Source organism: Pan troglodytes, chromosome 1, assembly GCF_028858775.2.
Source record: "Pan troglodytes isolate AG18354 chromosome 1, NHGRI_mPanTro3-v2.0_pri, whole genome shotgun sequence".
Classification (NCBI taxonomy): Eukaryota; Metazoa; Chordata; class Mammalia; order Primates; family Hominidae; genus Pan; species Pan troglodytes.
The window spans coordinates 183,602,144-183,621,010 of NC_072398.2; the positions used below are offsets into that span (position 1 = coordinate 183,602,144).

General features: G+C 45.6%; 1 protein-coding gene across 1 annotated transcript in view; it reads right to left on the reverse strand.

The window, feature by feature from the left end:
* Positions 1 to 18,499, reverse strand: part of CMPK1 (cytidine/uridine monophosphate kinase 1) — a 31,114-nt gene extending 12,615 nt beyond the window's left edge. Inside the window, exon 1 of the mRNA XM_001163827.8 lies at positions 18,068 to 18,499. Coding sequence (XP_001163827.1) covers positions 18,068 to 18,238 — 171 coding nt within the window. The 5' untranslated portion in view covers positions 18,239 to 18,499. The remainder of the gene's footprint in view (positions 1 to 18,067) is intronic.
* Between the last annotated feature and the right edge of the window lie 368 nt (positions 18,500 to 18,867).

The following is an 18,867-nucleotide window of genomic DNA, read 5'->3' on the forward strand; positions in this document are numbered from 1 at the left end:
ACTATTGAACTAAAAATCGTGGCTTTTTGTTGTTGTTGTTCAGACAAGGTCTTGCTCTGTCGCCTAGGCTGGAGCACCATCTCTGCTCACTGCAACCTCCGCCTCCTGGGTTCAAGCAATTCTCCTGCCTCAGCCTCCCTAGTAGCTGGGATTACGGATGTGCAACACCATGCCCAGCTCATTTTTTGTATTTTTAGTAGAGACAGGGTTTCACTACGTTGGTCAGGCTGGTCATCAACTCCTGACCTCAAATGATCCACCTGCCTTAGCCTCCCAAAGTGCTGGGATTACAGGTGTAAGCCATTACACCTGGCCAAAGACAATTTTTTAAATGCACTATTCTGAGGAAAAAAAAAAACAAAAAACCCTTCACACCTACTAGAATGGCTATAATTTTAAAAACAACAACAAAAACAAAAAAAATAAACATTGGTGAAGATGTGGAGAAACTGGAACCTTTGTATACTGCTGGTGGATATGTAAAATGGTGCAGCTCCTGTGGAAAATAGTTTAGTGGTTTCTTAACAAGTTAAACACAAAATTACCATGTGACTCAGCAATTCCATTTCTATGTATATACCCCAAAGAACTGAAAACAGACTCAAACAGATACTTGAACACCAATCACTGCAGTATTATTCACAGTAACCAAAGGTGGAAACAACCTAAGTGTCCATCAACAGATGAATGACTAAGCACAATGTGCTGCATACAAATAATGGAACATTATTCAGCCATAAAAAGGAAGGAAGTTCTGATACATGCTAACATGGAGGAAGCTTAAAAACATTATGGGCCAGCCGCAGTGGCTCACACCTGTAATCCCAGCACTTTGGGAGCTCGAGGCAGGTGGATCACAAGGTCAGGAGATCGAGACCACCCTGGCTAACACAGTGAAACCCCATCTCTAATAAAAATACAAAAATTTAGCCAGGCGTGGTGGCATGTGCTTGTAGTCCCAGCTACTTGGGAGGCTGAGGCAGAATCATTGAATCTGGGAGGCGGAGGTTGCAGTGAGCTGAGATCATGCCACTGAACTCCACCCTGGGCAACAAAGCGAGACTCCGTCACAAACAAACAAACAAACAAACAAACAAAAATTATGTTAAGTAAAATAAGCCAGACACAAAATGACAAATATCATATAATTCTACTTATATGAGGTACCTAAAATAGGCAAACTCATAGAGACAGTAGATTAGAACTTACCAGGAGCTAGGGAAGGGTGGGGGATCTGTATTTTCCAATTTTTCTTTTTTTTTTTTTTTTTTGAGACGGTCTCACTTTGTCGCCCAGGCTGGAGTGCAGTGGCATGGTCTCGGCTCAATGCAACCTCTGCCCTCCCGGGTTCAGGCAATTCTCCTGCCTCAGCCTCCTGAGTAGCTAGGATTACAGGTGCGTGCCACCACGCCCGGCTAATTATTTTTTTTTTTTTTTTTTTTTTTTTTTTTTTTTTTTTTTTTTGCATTTTTAGTAGAGACGGTGTTTCACCATGTTGATCAGGCTGGTCTCGAACTCCTGACCTCATGATCCGCCCACCTCGGCCTCCCAAAGTGCTGGGATTACAGGCATAAGCCACGGCACCTGGCCTGTATTTTCCAATTTTTCTATAATGTACGCACACTACTTTAAATAAGAGTAACCAAAATAGCTGGGCACAGTGGCTCATGCCTGTAATCTCAGCACTTTGAGAGGCTAAGACAGGCAGATCACTTGAGCCCAAGAGTTCAAGACCAGCCTAGGTAACATGGTGAAACCCCACCTCTACCAAAACAACACCCCCTCCCCAACCTCAACCCATAAATTGGCCCCAAGTAGCTGGGACTACAAGCTTGTGCCTGTAGGCTGAGGTGGGAGAATCACCTGAACCCGAAAAGTCGAGGCTTCAATGAGCCATGATCATGTCACTGCACTCCAGCCTGGTGACAGCGCAAGGTCCTGTCTCAAGAAAAAAAAAGAGTAGGTGGAGCATGGTGGCTCACACCTGTAATTCCAGCACTTTGGGAGGCTGAGGAAGGCAGACTGTTTGAACCCAGGAGTTCGAGACCATCCCGGGCAAGACGGTGAGACCCTGTTTCTATATAAATAATAATAAGGCTGAGCAAGATGGCTCATGCCTATAATCCCAGCACTTTGGGAAGCCGAGGTGGGCGGATCACTTGAGGTCAGGAGTTTTAGACCAGCCTGGCCAACATGGCGAAACCCCATCTATACTAAAAATACAAAAAATTAGCTGGGTGTGGTGGCGCGTGCCTGTAATCCCAGCTACTCAGGAAGCTGAGACAGGAGAATCACTTGAACCAGGAGGCGGAGATTGCAGTGAGCCGAGATTGCGCCACTGCACTCCAGCCTGGTCAACAGAGCGAGACCCTGTCTCAAAAAAAGAAAAATTAGAAAGTTGGGCAACAGAACAAGACCCTGTCTCCAAAACAAACAAACAAACAAACAAGAACATTTAGAAAGTTGGCCCTAATAGCACATTTCTTAAAATTTTTTAATTAAAAATACACACAAGCAACTGTTACATTTCAAAAAGCTTTCCTTTTCTGAACTTTATAGGTGCAATGTTACCACTGTGAAGTTCTAGATGAACATGAAATAAAGGAATTTATTAAACACAATTCCTTGGTGCTCCAACTCGTACGCTACAGAATAGCAAAGAAGGCACACATATTCATAGTAACTGGATATTTTGCCTTTTGGGTGTGACTATATTGGGTTATATGCTATCTAACACAGAAGTTTTGAGGTACAGATCTGTTTTGGAGCTGGTAAGACCATCTACTCCTCTATACGCTTCGTTTTACAAAAGGGGAAATTGAGATAAGCTGACTTGCCAGTTACTGGAAAGAAATCTGGCACTTGAATCCAGGTCTCCTCACTCTCAATAACTCTATTATTCCACAACAGGCCTCTGAGGTAATTCCTAGGTGACCCACATGGAGATGCAGTCTTTCGTCTTCAAGCTACTATGGCCATTGAATAACAGAATCTACTGGTGGGAGTTAAAGAAGAAACTCAAAGTTGATCATTTTGTTATGTCCTGGCTTGCAGATGAGATCAGAAACTTTATCCACACACAGAAAGCTAGGCATATTTGACCCACCTTGATTCAGCCTGATTCTGACCATCCTTCTTGCTTCCTCCTTGCCTTTCCCCACTTCTGAAACATTACCATTTCCACTTTTCACTTCCCTTGCCCTTCAAATGATACATAGCAAGGAAAAACTCTATTTGAAAACCTAAATTAACCATTAAGTCAACACCCAATTATACAATCAAAACATCTGTGCTGTCTCTATACTCCCAGTAGGCACCAAGAAAATGAAAATTCATGTTATTACCTAACTAAATCATACATAATTATACAGGTAAAGCTTGTGGGTTAAATTAAACATGTAACATTTTCCAATACCAATCAATGACTAACACATTCTGGAAGCTCCAAACAGAAAGTGGGTATGGAAACAGACTTTTGTGTAGCCCCAAATTAGGCATATTCAATTGCTTGTTGACATAGGATACATTCCAACAGGGAATGGAACCAGCTTATGGGTCTTCTGGAGAAGACTGATGGAAACCAGGCATGGAAGAACATGTTTCATAGGACCCAGTCCCTCAAAGTGAAGGCCTCTGAGACTAGTAAGTAACAACTGGTGCTTTTTCCTTTACCAAAGTGATGGTTTGTTAACTTTACGCACCAGGCAGCATAAAACTGTCAGCAAACAGTATGTCTGTCACAGCTGTTCCCTATTAAAGTTCTAAATGCTCTTATCACATGTTTAGTCTGTAAAAATGTTCTTAATTTGTCAGGTTAAAGCAACTAAAATGTAAGAGCAAACACATTTTCATATGGCAATTGGGCTAAAAGTATTAGCTTTAAGGTAGTAAGAATCAGTGTGACTAGGCCAACATGAAACAAAAAAATAAGACATCAAAATATATGTGCTGTCTCTATACTCCCAGCAGAGTCCCCATCCTTTCTCTCTCTTACCTGGACAAAAAGTCCCACTACTAGATTGATTTCTCTAATCCTCTGGATTTCAATTCAGAAAGCTACCCGTTAAAATACTGTACTCCTATGTGACTTTTGGAGGTCTTCAGTGATTACAATCCTTTTGCATTAGCATCTAAACTGGAATGTGGTACAGCAAATTCACAACAGTGCCCTGGGTTTAATTTTTTAAAGGAAACACAGCAATAGTCAACGTGACACTAAGTGAACACAAGATAGTTAATTTTCAACTTAAGATCATGGATCGGGCACGATGGCTCACACCTGTACTCCCAGCACTGTGGGAGACTGAGACAGGCAGATCACTTGAAGTCAGGTGCTCGAGACCACCCTGGCCAACATGGTGAAACGCCGTCTCTACTAATAATAAACAAAAATTAGCCAGGCATGGTAACGGCGCATGCCTGTAGTCCTAGCTACGCGGGAGGCTGAGGCAGGAGATTCGCTTGAACCTGGGAGACACAGGTTGCAGTGAGCTGAGATTGCACCACTGCACTCCAGCCTGGATGACAGAGTGACACTCTGTCTCAACAACAACAAAAACCAAAAACAACAACAACAAAAAGATCATGGCACATTCCTTTCAATTACATCATATCTTTGTGAGGCTGATTTTTTATGGGCTATTGCTGTGATAAAAACAAGTATCACATGAAAATTAATGTGGGACAGGCACAGCAGCTCATGCCTGTAATCTCGGCATTTGGGGAGGCCGAGGCAGGAGGATGGCTTGAGGCCAGGAGTTCAAGACCAGCCTGGGCAACATAATGAGACCTCTCTCTACAAGAATTTTAAACATTAGAGAGGTATGGTGTGATGTGCCTGTAGTCCCAGCTACTCATGAGGCTGAGGTGGGAGGATGGCCTGAGTCCAGGAGTTGGAGGCTGCAATGAGCTATGATTGTGCCACTGCACTCCAGCCTGGGCAACAAAGTGAATGAATGAGAGAATGAATGAATGGAAGGAAGGAAAAAAGGAAAGAAGGAAGGAAGGAAAGAAGAAAGGAAGGAAGAAAGGGAGGGAGGGAGGGAAGGAGGGAGGAAAGGAGGAACAGAAGGAGGAAGGGAAAGAAAGAAAATAAAAAAATAAAATAGGCCGGGCACAATGGCTCATGCCTATAATCCCAAGACTTTGGGAGGCTGAGGCGGGTGGATCATCTGAGGTTAGGAGTTCAAGACCAGCCTGGCCAACGCGGTGAAACCCGTCTCTACTAAAAATACAAAAATTAGCCGGGTATGGTGGCGGGCACCTGTAATCCCAGTTATTTGGGAGGCTGAGGCAGGAGAATCACTTGGGGAAGGGAAGAGAAGAGAAGGGGAGGGGAGGGGAGAGGAGGGAGGAGGAGAGATGGGGAGGGGGAGAGGAAGGCAAACAAACGGGCCGGGCACGGTGGCTCATGCCTGTAATCCCAGCACTTTGGGAGGCCAAGGCAGGCAATCACCTGAGGTCTGAGGTTCGAGACCAGCCTGGTCAACATGGTGAAACCCCGTCTCTACTAAAAATATAAAAAGTAGCCAGGCATGGTGGCACACACCTGTAGTGCCAGTTACTTGGGAGGATGAGGCAGGACAATTGCTTGAACCCAGGAGGCCGAGGTTGCAGTGAGTTGAGATCGCACCATTGCACTCAAGCCTGGGCGCCAGAGTGACACTCCGACTCAAAAAAGAAAAAAAAAAGAGAGAGAGAAAGAAAAGAGACAGAGAGATAAAATTAATAAGAAATGCAGGTGGAAGTGTCCAATATGATTCCAGCGTATGAGAAACAGTACACAACAGGCATATACATTTCATTAGTAAGTGTGGTTACTTAAGAATGAAATTAGGCTGGGCGCAGTAGCTCACGCCTGGGAGCCACTTTGGGAGGCCAGCACTTTGGGAGGCTGAGGCTGGCGGATCACGAGGTCACGAGTTCGAGACCAGCCTGGCCAACATGGTAAAACCCCGTCTCTACTAACAAAACAAAAATTAGCCGGGCGTGGTGGCGGGCACCTGTAGTCCCAGCTACTCAGGAGGCTGAGGCAGGAGAATCTCTTGAACCCGGGAGGCAGAGGTTGCAGTGAGCCAAGATGGAGCCACTGCACTCCAGCCTGGGTGACAGAGTGAGACTCTGTCTCAAAAACAAAACAAAACAAAAAAAAGGCCAGGCATTGTGGCTCACACCTCTAATCCCAGCACTTTAGTAGGCCAAGGTGGGCGGATCACCTGAGGTCAGGAGTCCAACCAACATGGTGAATCCCCATCTCTACCAAAAATACAAAATTAGCTGGGCATGGTGGCACATGCCTGTAATCCCAACTGCTTAGGAGGCTGAGGCAGGAGAATTGCTTGAACCTGGGAGGTGGAGGTTGCAGTGAGCCAAGATCAAGCCATTGCACTCCAGCCTGGACAACAAGAGGGAAACTCCATCTTAAAAGAAAAAAAAAAAGGCCAGGTGCAGTGGCTCATGCCTATAATCCCAGCACTTTGGGAGGCCGAGGTGGGGGGATCACGAGGTCAGGAGATTGACTAAAAATACAAAAAATTAGCTGGGCGTGGTGGTGGGCACCTGTAGTCCCAGCTACTCGGGAGGCTGAGGCAGGAGAACGGTGTGAACCCAGGAGGTGGAGCTTGCAGTGAGCCAAGATCGTGCCACTGCACTCCAGCCTGGGCAACAGAGTGAGACTCTGTCTCAAAAAAAAAAAAAAAAAAAAAAGAAATTAAATTGCTACTTTTTTTCTCCTAATTTTTTCTCCTAATTTCTATGTATCATTTCTTCAAACAGCTACTAACTTGTTAGAAAATACTTCTTAAGTATTGTTTAGACCTAATTACTTACTTAATATAGCTGTTAGGTATTTCTTTTGCACTAGAGTTTCTATGAAAAAAAAAAACTGAGACACTAAGGGCATCATAAACTGAGAACGTTTGAGAGTCTTTAAGCTAAGATCTGAAGGATGACTAAGGCATTTCAAAAACCATGTAGTAGAATGAAGGCCAGGCGTGGTGGCTCACGCCTGTAATCCCAGCACTTTGGGAGGCTGAAGCAGGCGGATCACCTGAGGTCAGGAGTTTGAGACCAGCCTGAGCAACATGGTGAGACCCCATCTCTGCTAAAAATATAATAAATTAGCCGGGCATGGTGGTGCACGCTTGTAATCCCAGCTACTCAGGAGGCTGAGGCAGGAGAATCGCGTGAACCCGGGAGGCAAAGGTTGCAATGTGCCGATATCGCACCACCACACTCCAGCCTGAGCAACAGAGCCAGAGTCCTTGTAAAAATAAATAAATAAATAAATGAAAAACGTGTAGTGAAATGAGAGGGAAAAGACAGGGTCCCCACCCTTAAAGACATTACACTCTAGTTAGGGAGGCAAAACTAAAAGATAAACAATTTTGAAATAATTTACAGTTAGGCCGGGCATGGTGGTTCACACCTGTAATCCCAGCACTGTGGAAGGTGAGGCAGGCAGATCACCTGAGGTCAGGAGTTCGAGACCAGCCTGGCCAACATGGTAAAACCCCATCTCTACTAAAAATACAAAAATTAGCCAGGTATGGTGGTGTGTGCTTGTAATCCCAGCTACTTGGGAGGCTGAGGCAGGAGAATCGCTTGAACCCGGGAAGTGGAGGTTGCAGTGAGCCAAGACTGTGCCACTGCATTCCAGCCTGGGTGACAGAGTGAGACTCTATCTCAAAAAAAAAGAAAGAAAAAATAATAATAATTTACAGTTGAACTTTAATACCTGCAAAGTTCTTTCATATCTGTTTGCATTCAAGGGAGTGTTTTTTGAGTCAGCCTCACTTATGTCTGTTTACCCTCTCACACTTTACTCAGAATTGAATCCTTCAGTAACCCTATACAAGGATAACTGCTCTAAGCGTTTTTCCATCTCCCAACTGCTTCTTTCCCACTGTCCTTCAAAATTGAGCTCGTACACATCACCTCCTCTGGGAAGCCCTCCCTGACTCATTAAACTGACATTTAGATGTCCCTTCCCTAAATGTCCCTAAATGGGATATTTGGTATATTTATATCATAGGATTTATCATTCTATCCTGTAGTCATCACCAATTAATTTCCTTGTTTCCTCACTACATTGTAAACCTTTGGCAGCAGGGTCTGTCGTCTTTTTTTTTTTTTTTAAGACATGGTCTTGCTCTGTTGCCCAGGCTGAAGCGCAGTGGCGTGATCATGTCTTATTGCAGCCTTGAATTCTCTTTCTCAGGTGATTCTCTCACCTCAGCCTCTCAAGTAACTGGGACCACAGGCACGCACCACCAGGCCCAGCTAATTTTTTGTAGAGATGGGCTTTTTTTTTTTTGAGACGGAGTCTCTCTCTGTCATCCAGGCTGGAGTGCAGTGGCGCGATCTCGGCTCACCGCAAGCTCCGCCTCCTGGGTTCACGCCATGCTCCTGCCTCAGCCTCCTGAGTAGCTGGACTACAGGCGCCCGCCACCATGCAGGGATGGGCTTTTGATATGTTTCCCAGGCTGGTCTTGAACTCCTTGGCTCAAGTAATTCTTGCACTCTGGCTTCCCAAAGTGCTGGGATTACAGGCATGAGCCACTGCAACTGGCCAATCTGCGTCTTCTTAACTCAACAACCAATATCACAGTGCCTGGCTCTCAAAAAATGTTTTCTGAATAAATGCCAAGTACAGGGAAGTTTTGTGGGTTTTTCTGAGACTTTTTTTTTTGAGACGGAGTCTCAATCTGTTGCCCAGGCTGGAGTGCAATGGTGTGGTCTTGGCTCACTACGACGTCCTCCTCCCAGGTTCAAGCGATTCTCCTACCTCAGCCTCCGGAGTAGCTGGGATTACAGCCTCCTGATCCACCCGCCTTGGCCTCCCAAAGTGCTGGGATTACAGGTGTGAGCCACTGCGCCCGGCCAGGAAAATATTTTTTAAAAATACACACAGGGCCGGGTATTGTGGCTCATGCCTGTAATCCCAGCACTTTGGGAGGCCAAGGCAGGTGGATCACTTGAGGTCTGGAGTTCAAGACCAGCCTGACCAACATGGTGAAACCTCATCTCTACTAAAAATACAAAAATTAACTGGGTGTGGTGGCATGTGCCTGTATTCTCAGCTACTCGGGAAGTGGAGGCACAAGAATTGCTTGAATCCGGGAGGCGGAGGTTGCAGTGAGCAGAGATCACGCCACTGCACTCTAGCCTGGGCGACAGAGCAAGATTCCGTTTCAAAAAAAAAAAATAATACACATGGTTAATTATGCCATTTCACTTTAAAAAAAGAATTGCCGGGCACAGTGGCTTATGCCTGTAATCCTAGCACTTTGGGAGGCTGAGGCGGGTGAATCACAAAGCCAGGAGTTCGAGACCAACCTGGCCAACATGGTGAAACCCCATCTCTACGAAAAATACAAAAATTAGCTGGGCATGGTGGCAAGTGCCTGTAATCCCAGCTACTTGGGAGGCTGAGGCAGGAGAATTTCTTGAACCCGGGAGGCAGAAGCTGCAGTGAGCTGAGATGGCACCATTGCACTCCAGGCTGGGCAACAGAGTGAGACCCTGTCTCAAAAAAAAAAAAAAAGAAAAAAGAGAAAAAGGAAAAGATTCTCAAAAACCTCAGAAAATAGATTAACAAATTTGTAAAAATTAAAATAATCTTCCAAGATGATATTCATATACTTTTGATAGAAATATATTAAGTATAATGTTTGTGATGGTTAATTTTTGGTGTCAACTTGACTGGATTAAGGGATACCCAGATAGCTGGTAAACATTATCATCTGTGAGGGTATTTCCGGAAGAGATTAGCATTTGAAGCAGTCGAGTGAGTACCAGCCTGGGCAACAGAGTGAGACCTTGTCTTTACAAAAAATAATTAGCCAGGCCTGGCTAATTGGGAGGCCGAGGCAGGCAGATCACCCGAGGTCAAGAATTCAAGACCAGCCTGGCCAACACGGTGAAACCCTGTCTCTACTAAAAATACAAAAATTAGCCAGGTGTGGTGGCAGGCACCTGTAATCCCAGCTACTCGGGAGGCTGAGGCAAGAGAATTGCCTGAACCCAGGAGGCGGAGGTTGCAGTGAGCCGAGATCACCCCACTGCACTCTAGCCTGGGTGGCAGAGCAAGACTCCATCTCAAAAAAATAAAATAAAAAATAATTAGCCAGGCCTGGTGGTGTGAGCCTGTAGTCCCAGCTACTCTGAAGGATAAGGCAGGAGGATCGCTTGAGCCAAGTGGCTGCAGTGAGCGGTGATAGAGCCATTATACTCCAGCCTGGGGGACTGAGCAAGACCCTGTCCCCAAAAAATAAAAATTGGCCAGGATCAGTGGTTCACACCTGTAATCCCAGCACTTTGGGAGACTGAGGTGGGTGGATCATGAGGTCAGGAGATCGAGACCATCCTGGCTAACACGGTGAAACTGTCTCTACTAAAAATACTAAAAAATTAGCTGGGCGTAATCCCAGCTACTCAGGAGGCTGAGACATGAGAATCGCTTGAACCTGGGAGGCAAAGGTTGCAGTGAGCCGAGATCACACCATTGCACTCCAACCTGGGCGACAGAGCAAGACTCTGTCCAAATAAATAAATAAATAATAAAAAATAAAAATAAAAATCTTAAAGTAGACTCTATAGTCCATTCTCACACTGCTATAAAGAAATACCTAATGAAACACTGTCTCTGCTAAAAACACAAAAATTAGCCAGGCGTGGTAGCACACACCTGTAATCTCAGCTACTTGGGAGGCTGAGGCAGGAGAATCTCTTGAACCTGGAAGGCAGAGGCTGCAGTGAGACAAGAGAGTGCCAAGGTTCTCTAGCCTGGGGGTGACAGACTGAGTGAGTCTCCGTCTCAAAACAAACAAACAAACAAAAAAACACAAATGAATTAAATCTATAGGTAAAGAACTGAAAGGATATCTATGATACAGTCAGCAAAAAATACACTAATCTCACTTGAAGGTAAAAAATATAAATATTTGCATTTTTGTTCACAAGAACATTGAGAAAGAGATGGGAAAGCAGTTCATAACAAGCAGTTACTACTGGTGATCTCAGGATTAGAAAAGATGTAACATTTTCCCTATGGGCATGTGTTACTCTTATAACTTAAAATGGAAAGGCAAAAAATGAAAGTTTTCAAAATTAAGGGCAGTAAATAATCTGAAGATCTCCCCTCCTCCAAGTTCTTAACAAAAATCCCATGTCATAAGCACCCTTAATCAAACAGTGGTGCTTCTGAAGAATCAAGTATCCTGTGGACCAGATAATGTAAACTTTCTTAAAAAAGAAAAAATTTGCCAGGCATGGTAGATCATACCTGTAATCCCAACACTTTGGGAGGCTGAGGCGGGCGGATCACCTGAGGTCAGGAGTCCGAGACCAGCCTGACCAACATGGAGAAACCCTGTCTCTACTAAAAATACAAAATTAGCCGGGCATGGTGGCGCATGCCTGTAATCCCAACTACTCGGGAGGCTGAGGCAGGAGAATCGCTTGAACCCAGGAGGCAGAGGTTGTGGTGAGCCAAGATCGTGCCACTGCACTCTAGCCTGGGCAACCGAAACTCCGCCTCGAAAAAAAAAAAAAATTATTATTCCACCAAAAGGAAAGAAGCATATTCTTAAACACTGGACCTTAATATCCAGTGGATTTTCCTATCTAGTTTCTTCTGAATGCTGCTCTGTTTGAGAATTTGTAATGAGGAGCTTGGAAATCTGCTCAGCAGATTTTCACAACCATATCATTGATTCATTCACTGAGAGTAAACAAAAGTGTTACATGAGAAATCTGAGGAAGACAGGCTGGGTACACTGGCTCACGACGCAATCCCAGCACTTTGGAGACTGAGGTAGGAGGATCGTTTGAATCCAGGAGTTTGAGACTAGCCTGTGCAACATAGGGAGACCCCATTTCTTTTTTTTTTTTTGAGACGGAGTCTTGCTCTGGGGAGACCCCATTTCTACAAAATAAAAAAAAATTAGCTGGGCATGGTGGCATGCACCTGTAGACCTAGCAACTTGGGAGGCTGAGGTGGAAAGATCAGTTGAGCCTGCGAGGTGGAGGCTGCAGTGAGAATGAGCCACGATTGTGCCACTGCACTGCAGCCTGGGCAACAGAGGGAGAGCTCATCTCAAATAAATAAATAAATAGGAAAGAAAGGGAAAGGGGAGGGGAGGGGAGGGAAGGGAAGGGGAGGGGAGGGAAGAGGGCAGCCGGATGCGGTGGCTCACGCTTGTAATTCCAGCACTTTGGGAGGCTGAGGCAGGCGTATCACCTGAAGTCAGGAGTTTGAGACCAGCCTGGCCATTATGGTGAAACCCCATCTCTACTAAAAATACAAAAATTAGCCACGCGTTGTGGTGGGTGCCTGTAATTGCAGCTACTCAGGAGGCTGAGGCAGGAGAATCGCTTGAACCCGGGAAGCGGAGGCTGCGGTGAGCCGAGATCATGCCACTGCACTCCCGTCTGGGCGACAGAGTAAGGCTCTGTCTTAAAAAAAAAAAAAAAAAAAAAAGGGAAAGGAAGAAAGAAAAAGAAATCAGAGGAAGACATTCAAACACTTCTGGTCCTTAAAATGGGAGAGCCAACTGCCACTGGAGCGCCCTCTGGGGATCGAAGTTTTAAAAATTTAACATCTTCAGGACAAACAATAAACTCTATGAATCCAACGTATTCAACTTATAATTCAATAAGTGCTTAATAAGCAGTTACTATGTGTCAGGCACAATGTTCAACACTGGGGACACAAAGATAAATGAAATCAAGTTTCTGATTTATATATGCTTAAAGTCAATTATCATCCAAAACTTTTTCTAAGTGCAGTAAGTAGGATGGCCAGGCAAAGTAAGAGTTACCCACACAGGCCCTGGAGGAAGTTGACACAGATGATAAAATGCTTCTTGGGTGAGGCCAGGCGCAAAGGCTCATGCCTGTAATCTCAGTACTTTAGGAAGCTGAGGCAGGTGGATCACCTGAGGTCAGAAGTTCGAGACCAGCCTGGCCAACATGGCATTCATGGTGGCATGTGTCTGTAGTCCCAGCTACTCGGGAGGCTGAGGCAGGAGAATCTCTTGAACCCAGGAGGTGGAGGTTGCAGTGAGCTGAGGTCACACCACTGTACTTCAGCCTGGGCAACAGAGTGAGACCCTCTCTCAAAAAAAAAAAAAAAAAGTTTTCTGGGTGCTACAGAAAGCAATTTGGCATGGTTATAAGCTTTAGTCATAATTTGTTTATGTAAGCAAAATGTTCACAACCTTTAAAAGAGAGGTTTAAATATTTCTTCCAACTAATGCATGTAAAATGGTGGTTATTTTCAAATATAAATTTAGGTTACATTGACATAATTTCATTTGGGCCAAAACAACAAATATAAATAAAGCTTAATTTTAAAAATTCAAGAATGATACAGTATTCCCATCATGATTTTATAACTAAATTATTGCACAATAATTCCATTCTGGAAACTTAACTCTAAGTATCACACTGATTTAGAAAATAGCTCATTTTCAAAAACAAATTCAGTATTAGAGGATACAGATTTACAAACAATTAGAAAATAAAACAAATTCTCCAAGTCTGGGTATTTGGTAAAAAAAAAAGAAAAGAAGAAAAAGAACGGGAAGGAGGGAGGGAGGGAAAGAGAGAGGGAGGGAGGGAAGGAGAGAGGGAGGGAGGGAAGGAGAGAGGGAGGGAGGGAAGGAAGGAAGGAAGGAAGGAGAAAAGCAAACAAAACTGAAAAACATCAGTACAAATAAATGTGCAAAATCAATCCCAAAACCTCCCTCCAATCTTTCCTTCCCAGTACAGAACACTCTCAGAAGACACTGTATCAGATTTGCCTTTACCTTCTCTAGGTCTCCAGGAGCAATTTGCAGAGCAGAATTCACCTCCAGAGAAAAAATACCAGCTTCCCTCTAACAATACCCACTTCACTAATTTCAGTGCCTTAGAGAGCAAGATATCCCTAAGGGTTTTTGGTTTTCTCTTTTTCTTCTCTTCCTGTCAACTGAAGATTCTGTAGCTAGGACTCAAATATGTACTTCTGGCAGCCTGAGTTGGAAATCAACATACTAAAGTAACAATTTCAGGTGCCCTGTGAGCTGCATTAGCTTCAGCCAGATTAACTGGAGAATTTAACGTGGATTTATATAATTTTTTTCCTACAGGAAAAAAACCTCCAAAAATTACATTATTTTGGAATTTAGTTTATAATATTTTAGTGTATAAAAAATATTGAGTCAAAATAAAGAGATTCACAAAGGAAAAAAACAACATACCGCTGACTTCACTAACAATAGATATTCCAGGCCGGGCACAGTGGCTCACACCTGTAATCCCAGCACTTTGGGAGGCCAAGGTGGGTGGATCACGAGGTCAGGAGTTCGAGACCAGCCTGGCCAACATAGTGAAACCCCGTCTCTACTAAAAATACAAAAATTAGCCGGGCATGGTGGCGCGCACCTGTAGTCCAAGCTACTCGGGAGGCTGAGGCAGAGAATCGCTTGAACCCAGAAGATGGAGGCTGCAGCGAGCCAAGATTGCCCCACTGCACACCAGCCCGGCCGACAGTGTGACACTTCGTCTCAAAAAAAAAAAAAAAAAAAAAAAGATATTCCAGTGTCTGTCTAGCCAGCTAGGGAATAGCAATTGCTAAATTATAAACTATTTGGAATTAGTTGATTGACAGCTTAATAAAGTTTATGGCAACTAGACTCAAGAGAAGACTTTTCATTAAAGAAGATAACAGTTTAAGGTCAAATAATTGTTGAAATCTTAATAATATAATACATTACAGAACATATCTCATCATGGAATCTTGTAACTGATAATTAACAAGTTTAAAATATTATTTGCCATTACTGAACAGAATAAAGAATAATTGCAGAATGTGTATATTATTTCATTTATTTATTTATTTTATTTTTTTGAGATGGAATCTCGCTATGTCGCCCAGGCTGCACTGCAGTGGCGTGATCTTGGCTCACTGCAAGCTCCGCCTCCCCGGTTCATGCCATTCTCCTGCCTCAGCCTCCCGAGTAGCTGGGACTACAGGCGCCTGCCACCACGCCCGGCTAATTTTTGTATTTTTAGTAGAGATGGGGTTTCACCTTGTTAGCCAGGATGGTCTCAATCTCCTGACCTCGTGATCCACCCGCCTGGGCCTCCCAAACTGCTGGCATTACAGGCGTGAGCTACTGCGCCCAGCCCTGAATGTGTAGATTATTTTTTAACCAGTGTAGTAGTATGGGTATTATTAATTTAGGTACAGATATTTTAAAGGCCTATTATGATTCAGAAACAGCATACTGTATTTAAATGCATTCAAATATAACATGCATAAAGTAATTTAAAAGAAAAATACTATTTTGCAATAAAAATAACCAGGCCAGGCCAGGCGTGGCGGCTCATGCCTGTAATGCCAACACTTTGAGAAGCCAAGGCAGTAAGATCCCTTGAGTCTGGGAGTTCGAGACCAGCCTGGGCAATATAGTGAGCCCTCGTTTCTACAAAAACCTAAAAAAAAAGTTAGCAGAGAGTGGCGGTGCACACCTGTCATCCCAGCTACTTGGGAGACTGAGGTGAGAGGATGGCTTGAGCCCAGGAGGCAGAGGTTGGAGTGGGCCAAGATGGTACCACAGCACTCCAGCCTGGGTGACACAGAGAGACTCGATCTCAAAACAAACAACAACAACAAAACCCACCAATAAAAATAACCAATATAATAAGATCAGGAAGTTTAAAGTAGAGGTAATAAGATCAGAAGTTTAAAGTGGAGAAAAAAACTATCTGCATCTGTCTCTGTGTGCCAGATATTTTACCTCATTTAATATTCACAAATACCATACAAAATAGCCATTTCTATGTTTTCCCTTTTCACAGGGAACTAAAGGTAACAACATCTCTGGGCCTAGAGAAACAGTAAATGGCAGAGTCAGGGTTTGAACCTATATCTCTTTGACTCTAAAGTCTTTGCCCCTTCCCCTATCATGCTATTTAAGAAAGATCACATATATTAAACAAAAATTTGAAATCACTCCCACTTTTCACTTGCCATTTATTTATTTATTTATTTATTTATTTCTGAGACGGAGTCTCGCTCTGTCGCCCAGGCTGGAGTGCAGCGGCCAGTCTCTTTACTTTTTAAAAGACAAGTGACAAGGCCAGGCACGGTGGCTCATGCCTATAATCCCAGCACTTTGGGAGGCTGAGGCGGGCAGATCACGAGGTCAAGAGTTCGAGATCAGCCTGGCCAACATGGTGAAACCCCGTCTCTACCAAAAATACAAAAATTAGCCAGGCGTGGTGGCGCACGCCTGTAATCCCAGCTATGCAGAGGCTGAGGCAGGAAAATCGCTTGAACCTGGGAGGCAGAGGTTGCAGTGTGCTGAGATCGCACCACCGCACTCCAGCCTGGTGACGGAGTGACACTGTCACAAAAACAAAAACAAAAAAACAACAAAAGAAAGTAAAGAGAACCAACAAAAAAAACTTTTTTAAGAGGATGTAAATGTTATGTATTTTTTTAGTTGGACTAGTTCCACTTTGACACCTAAAATGATTTTTTTTTTTTTTTTTTTTTTGAGATGGAGTTTCACTCTTTCGCCCAGGCTAGTGTGCAGTGGCGCGATTTGGGCTCACCACAACCTCCGCCTTCCGGTTTCAAGCGATTCTCCTGCCTCAGCCTTCGGAGTAGCTGGGATTACAGGCGCCCGCCACCACGCCAGGCTAATTTTTGTATTTTTAGTAAAGACAACGTTTCTCCATGTTAGCCAGGCTGGTCTCGAACTCCTGACCTCGTGATCCGCCAGCCTCGGCCTCCCAAAGTGCTGGGATTACAGGAGTGAGCCACAGCGCCTGGCAAAATGATCAATATTTATAAATACATCTGTCCAACACATAATGACTTGTTGAACTCATCTAACTTTCTCTGGATGCTATTTAGGGAATAAAATACAGGACAGGAGTTGATTGTTATGAACATATAAGGAGAGAAGCAAAAGCCCAATGCTAATATTGGCCATATCCTAGAAGAGGAGGAAATTAGAAGTTCTAGGTCAAAAAAACTTTTGTTGGTTACAGGGTTTCAGAGTGATTTCACTAGAGGCCACCAATGGTCGCCTCTTCTGTTTCTAGATATCCTGTTTTCCTTCTTTCCCAAGCATTCCCCAGATTGTCCATGAAGCCTTTTTTTCCCACAGTGTCAATGCAGCTAACCAACCATACATCTAGCTCAAAAATTGTTAAAAGAATTGAACTGGTAACCTGTCTCAAAGCAAAAGAAAAAAAAGTAACAGCATTTTACATTTGGGAGGTGTTTTATATCCTGAGAAAATCTGGGTTCAGAGACTCTTTTTACTGTATTACAAGGGCTAACTGAGGCTGGGAGACAGGAAGTGACCGAGCGCCGAGCGTGACTTGGCAGCAGGGCCAAAGGTTGAAGCTTGATCTCAGAACAGCACTCCCGGCTTTCCCCATCCCCGACCCGGGCCGAGCCTCAGGGCTAGCTCCGCCCTAAAGCTTGCGGGGACGGGGCTCGAGAGTGCCAGCGGCAGCCCACAGCACGCCTAAAATAACACCCCGCCCCACGGGCCTCCTTTCTAGAGTAAAGACACGTTCGGTGACAGTGCGGAGTTTAGGGAACCAGAGGGAAGGCGCGGAGAAGAAAAATAGGTCTCCCCTTCAGACAACTGTGGGCGCACACGGCCTCTAACCCAAATCCGCGCTCCTGCTGCCTTCACCCGCCACACGATCAGCGACACGCTAACCTCTGCGCGCTGGGGGACCCCCAAAGGTTGGCCTCCGGGATCCCTCTCCCAGCCCACTCTAGAGACGAATCTGGTCCCCAAAATGTAAGAAAAGAAGGGGCGCAGGAACAAAGCGACCTCAAGCGGTGGCCCCCAAGGCGGGCGGGCGCGGACTACAAGTCCCGGCATGCCGCGCGCCGGCGGCCCTCGGCCACTGCCACGCGGGCGGCGCGGTGGCCGCCGGGACTCGTAGTCTGCGGCTCGGCGACTCCGGGGGGCGCGGACTAGGGGCGGCGGGACAGGCCGGCCCGCGTCCCGTCAAGCCCCAAGGAGCCCGCCTGCTGCCCGGGCCTCACCTCGACGATGCGGGCGCACTGGGTCCCCTTGCCGGCGCCGGGGCCGCCGAGGACGAACACGACCAGCGGCTTCATGAGACGTGGAGAGCAGAGGAGAATCGGCCGGCGGGTCTGCAGCAGGAAGCTAAGGCCCAGGACGTGGAGCAGCCGGCTGCGGCAGCGGCTCAGCATACACCGCGCCTCGGCCGGACGCTGAGGGAGCTGACAGCGGCCGGCGCGGCGCGGCGCGGGGCGGGGCGGGGCGGGGAGGCGGTGGGAGAAAGGGGCGGGCTGAGCCGGCGCCCGCCGCGGCCCCGCCGCCGTGGCTGCCCGGGCGTCCGCGGCACTGTCGGAAGGGGAGGAGCTTCGCACGGCGGCGGCGTCTCGGCGACACTCGTGCGGTCCGCGCCAGCTTTCCTCCAACCCTTGGGTGGTTATTAGTGCTTTCTGACTGCAGATATTTTATCCTGCGCCCCCAAGTGTCTGGTGCTGAGCTGGAGGCTGGGACGTGATCCGCGGGAGAGCAAAACCTATTGTCTCTGCTCGCAATGAGTTTCCATTCCAGCCAGTGAGGTATGGGGAGGTAGCCAGTGTGAATGAGTAAACACCAGTATATACAAAAGGCAGTACAATTTTGAAGAAATAACAAGTAGGACATAAGATGGCCAGGGTCGCCAGAGAACGCTTCAGAAGAGGTGACATTCAAGCCAAGACAAAAGGATAGAAAAGAGCGAAACCAGGCAAGCACCAGGATAGAGTGTCCCACAGAGAAAAGCATGTGCAAAAAATCTAAGTTGGTTTGGCATGTTAAAGCAATTGAA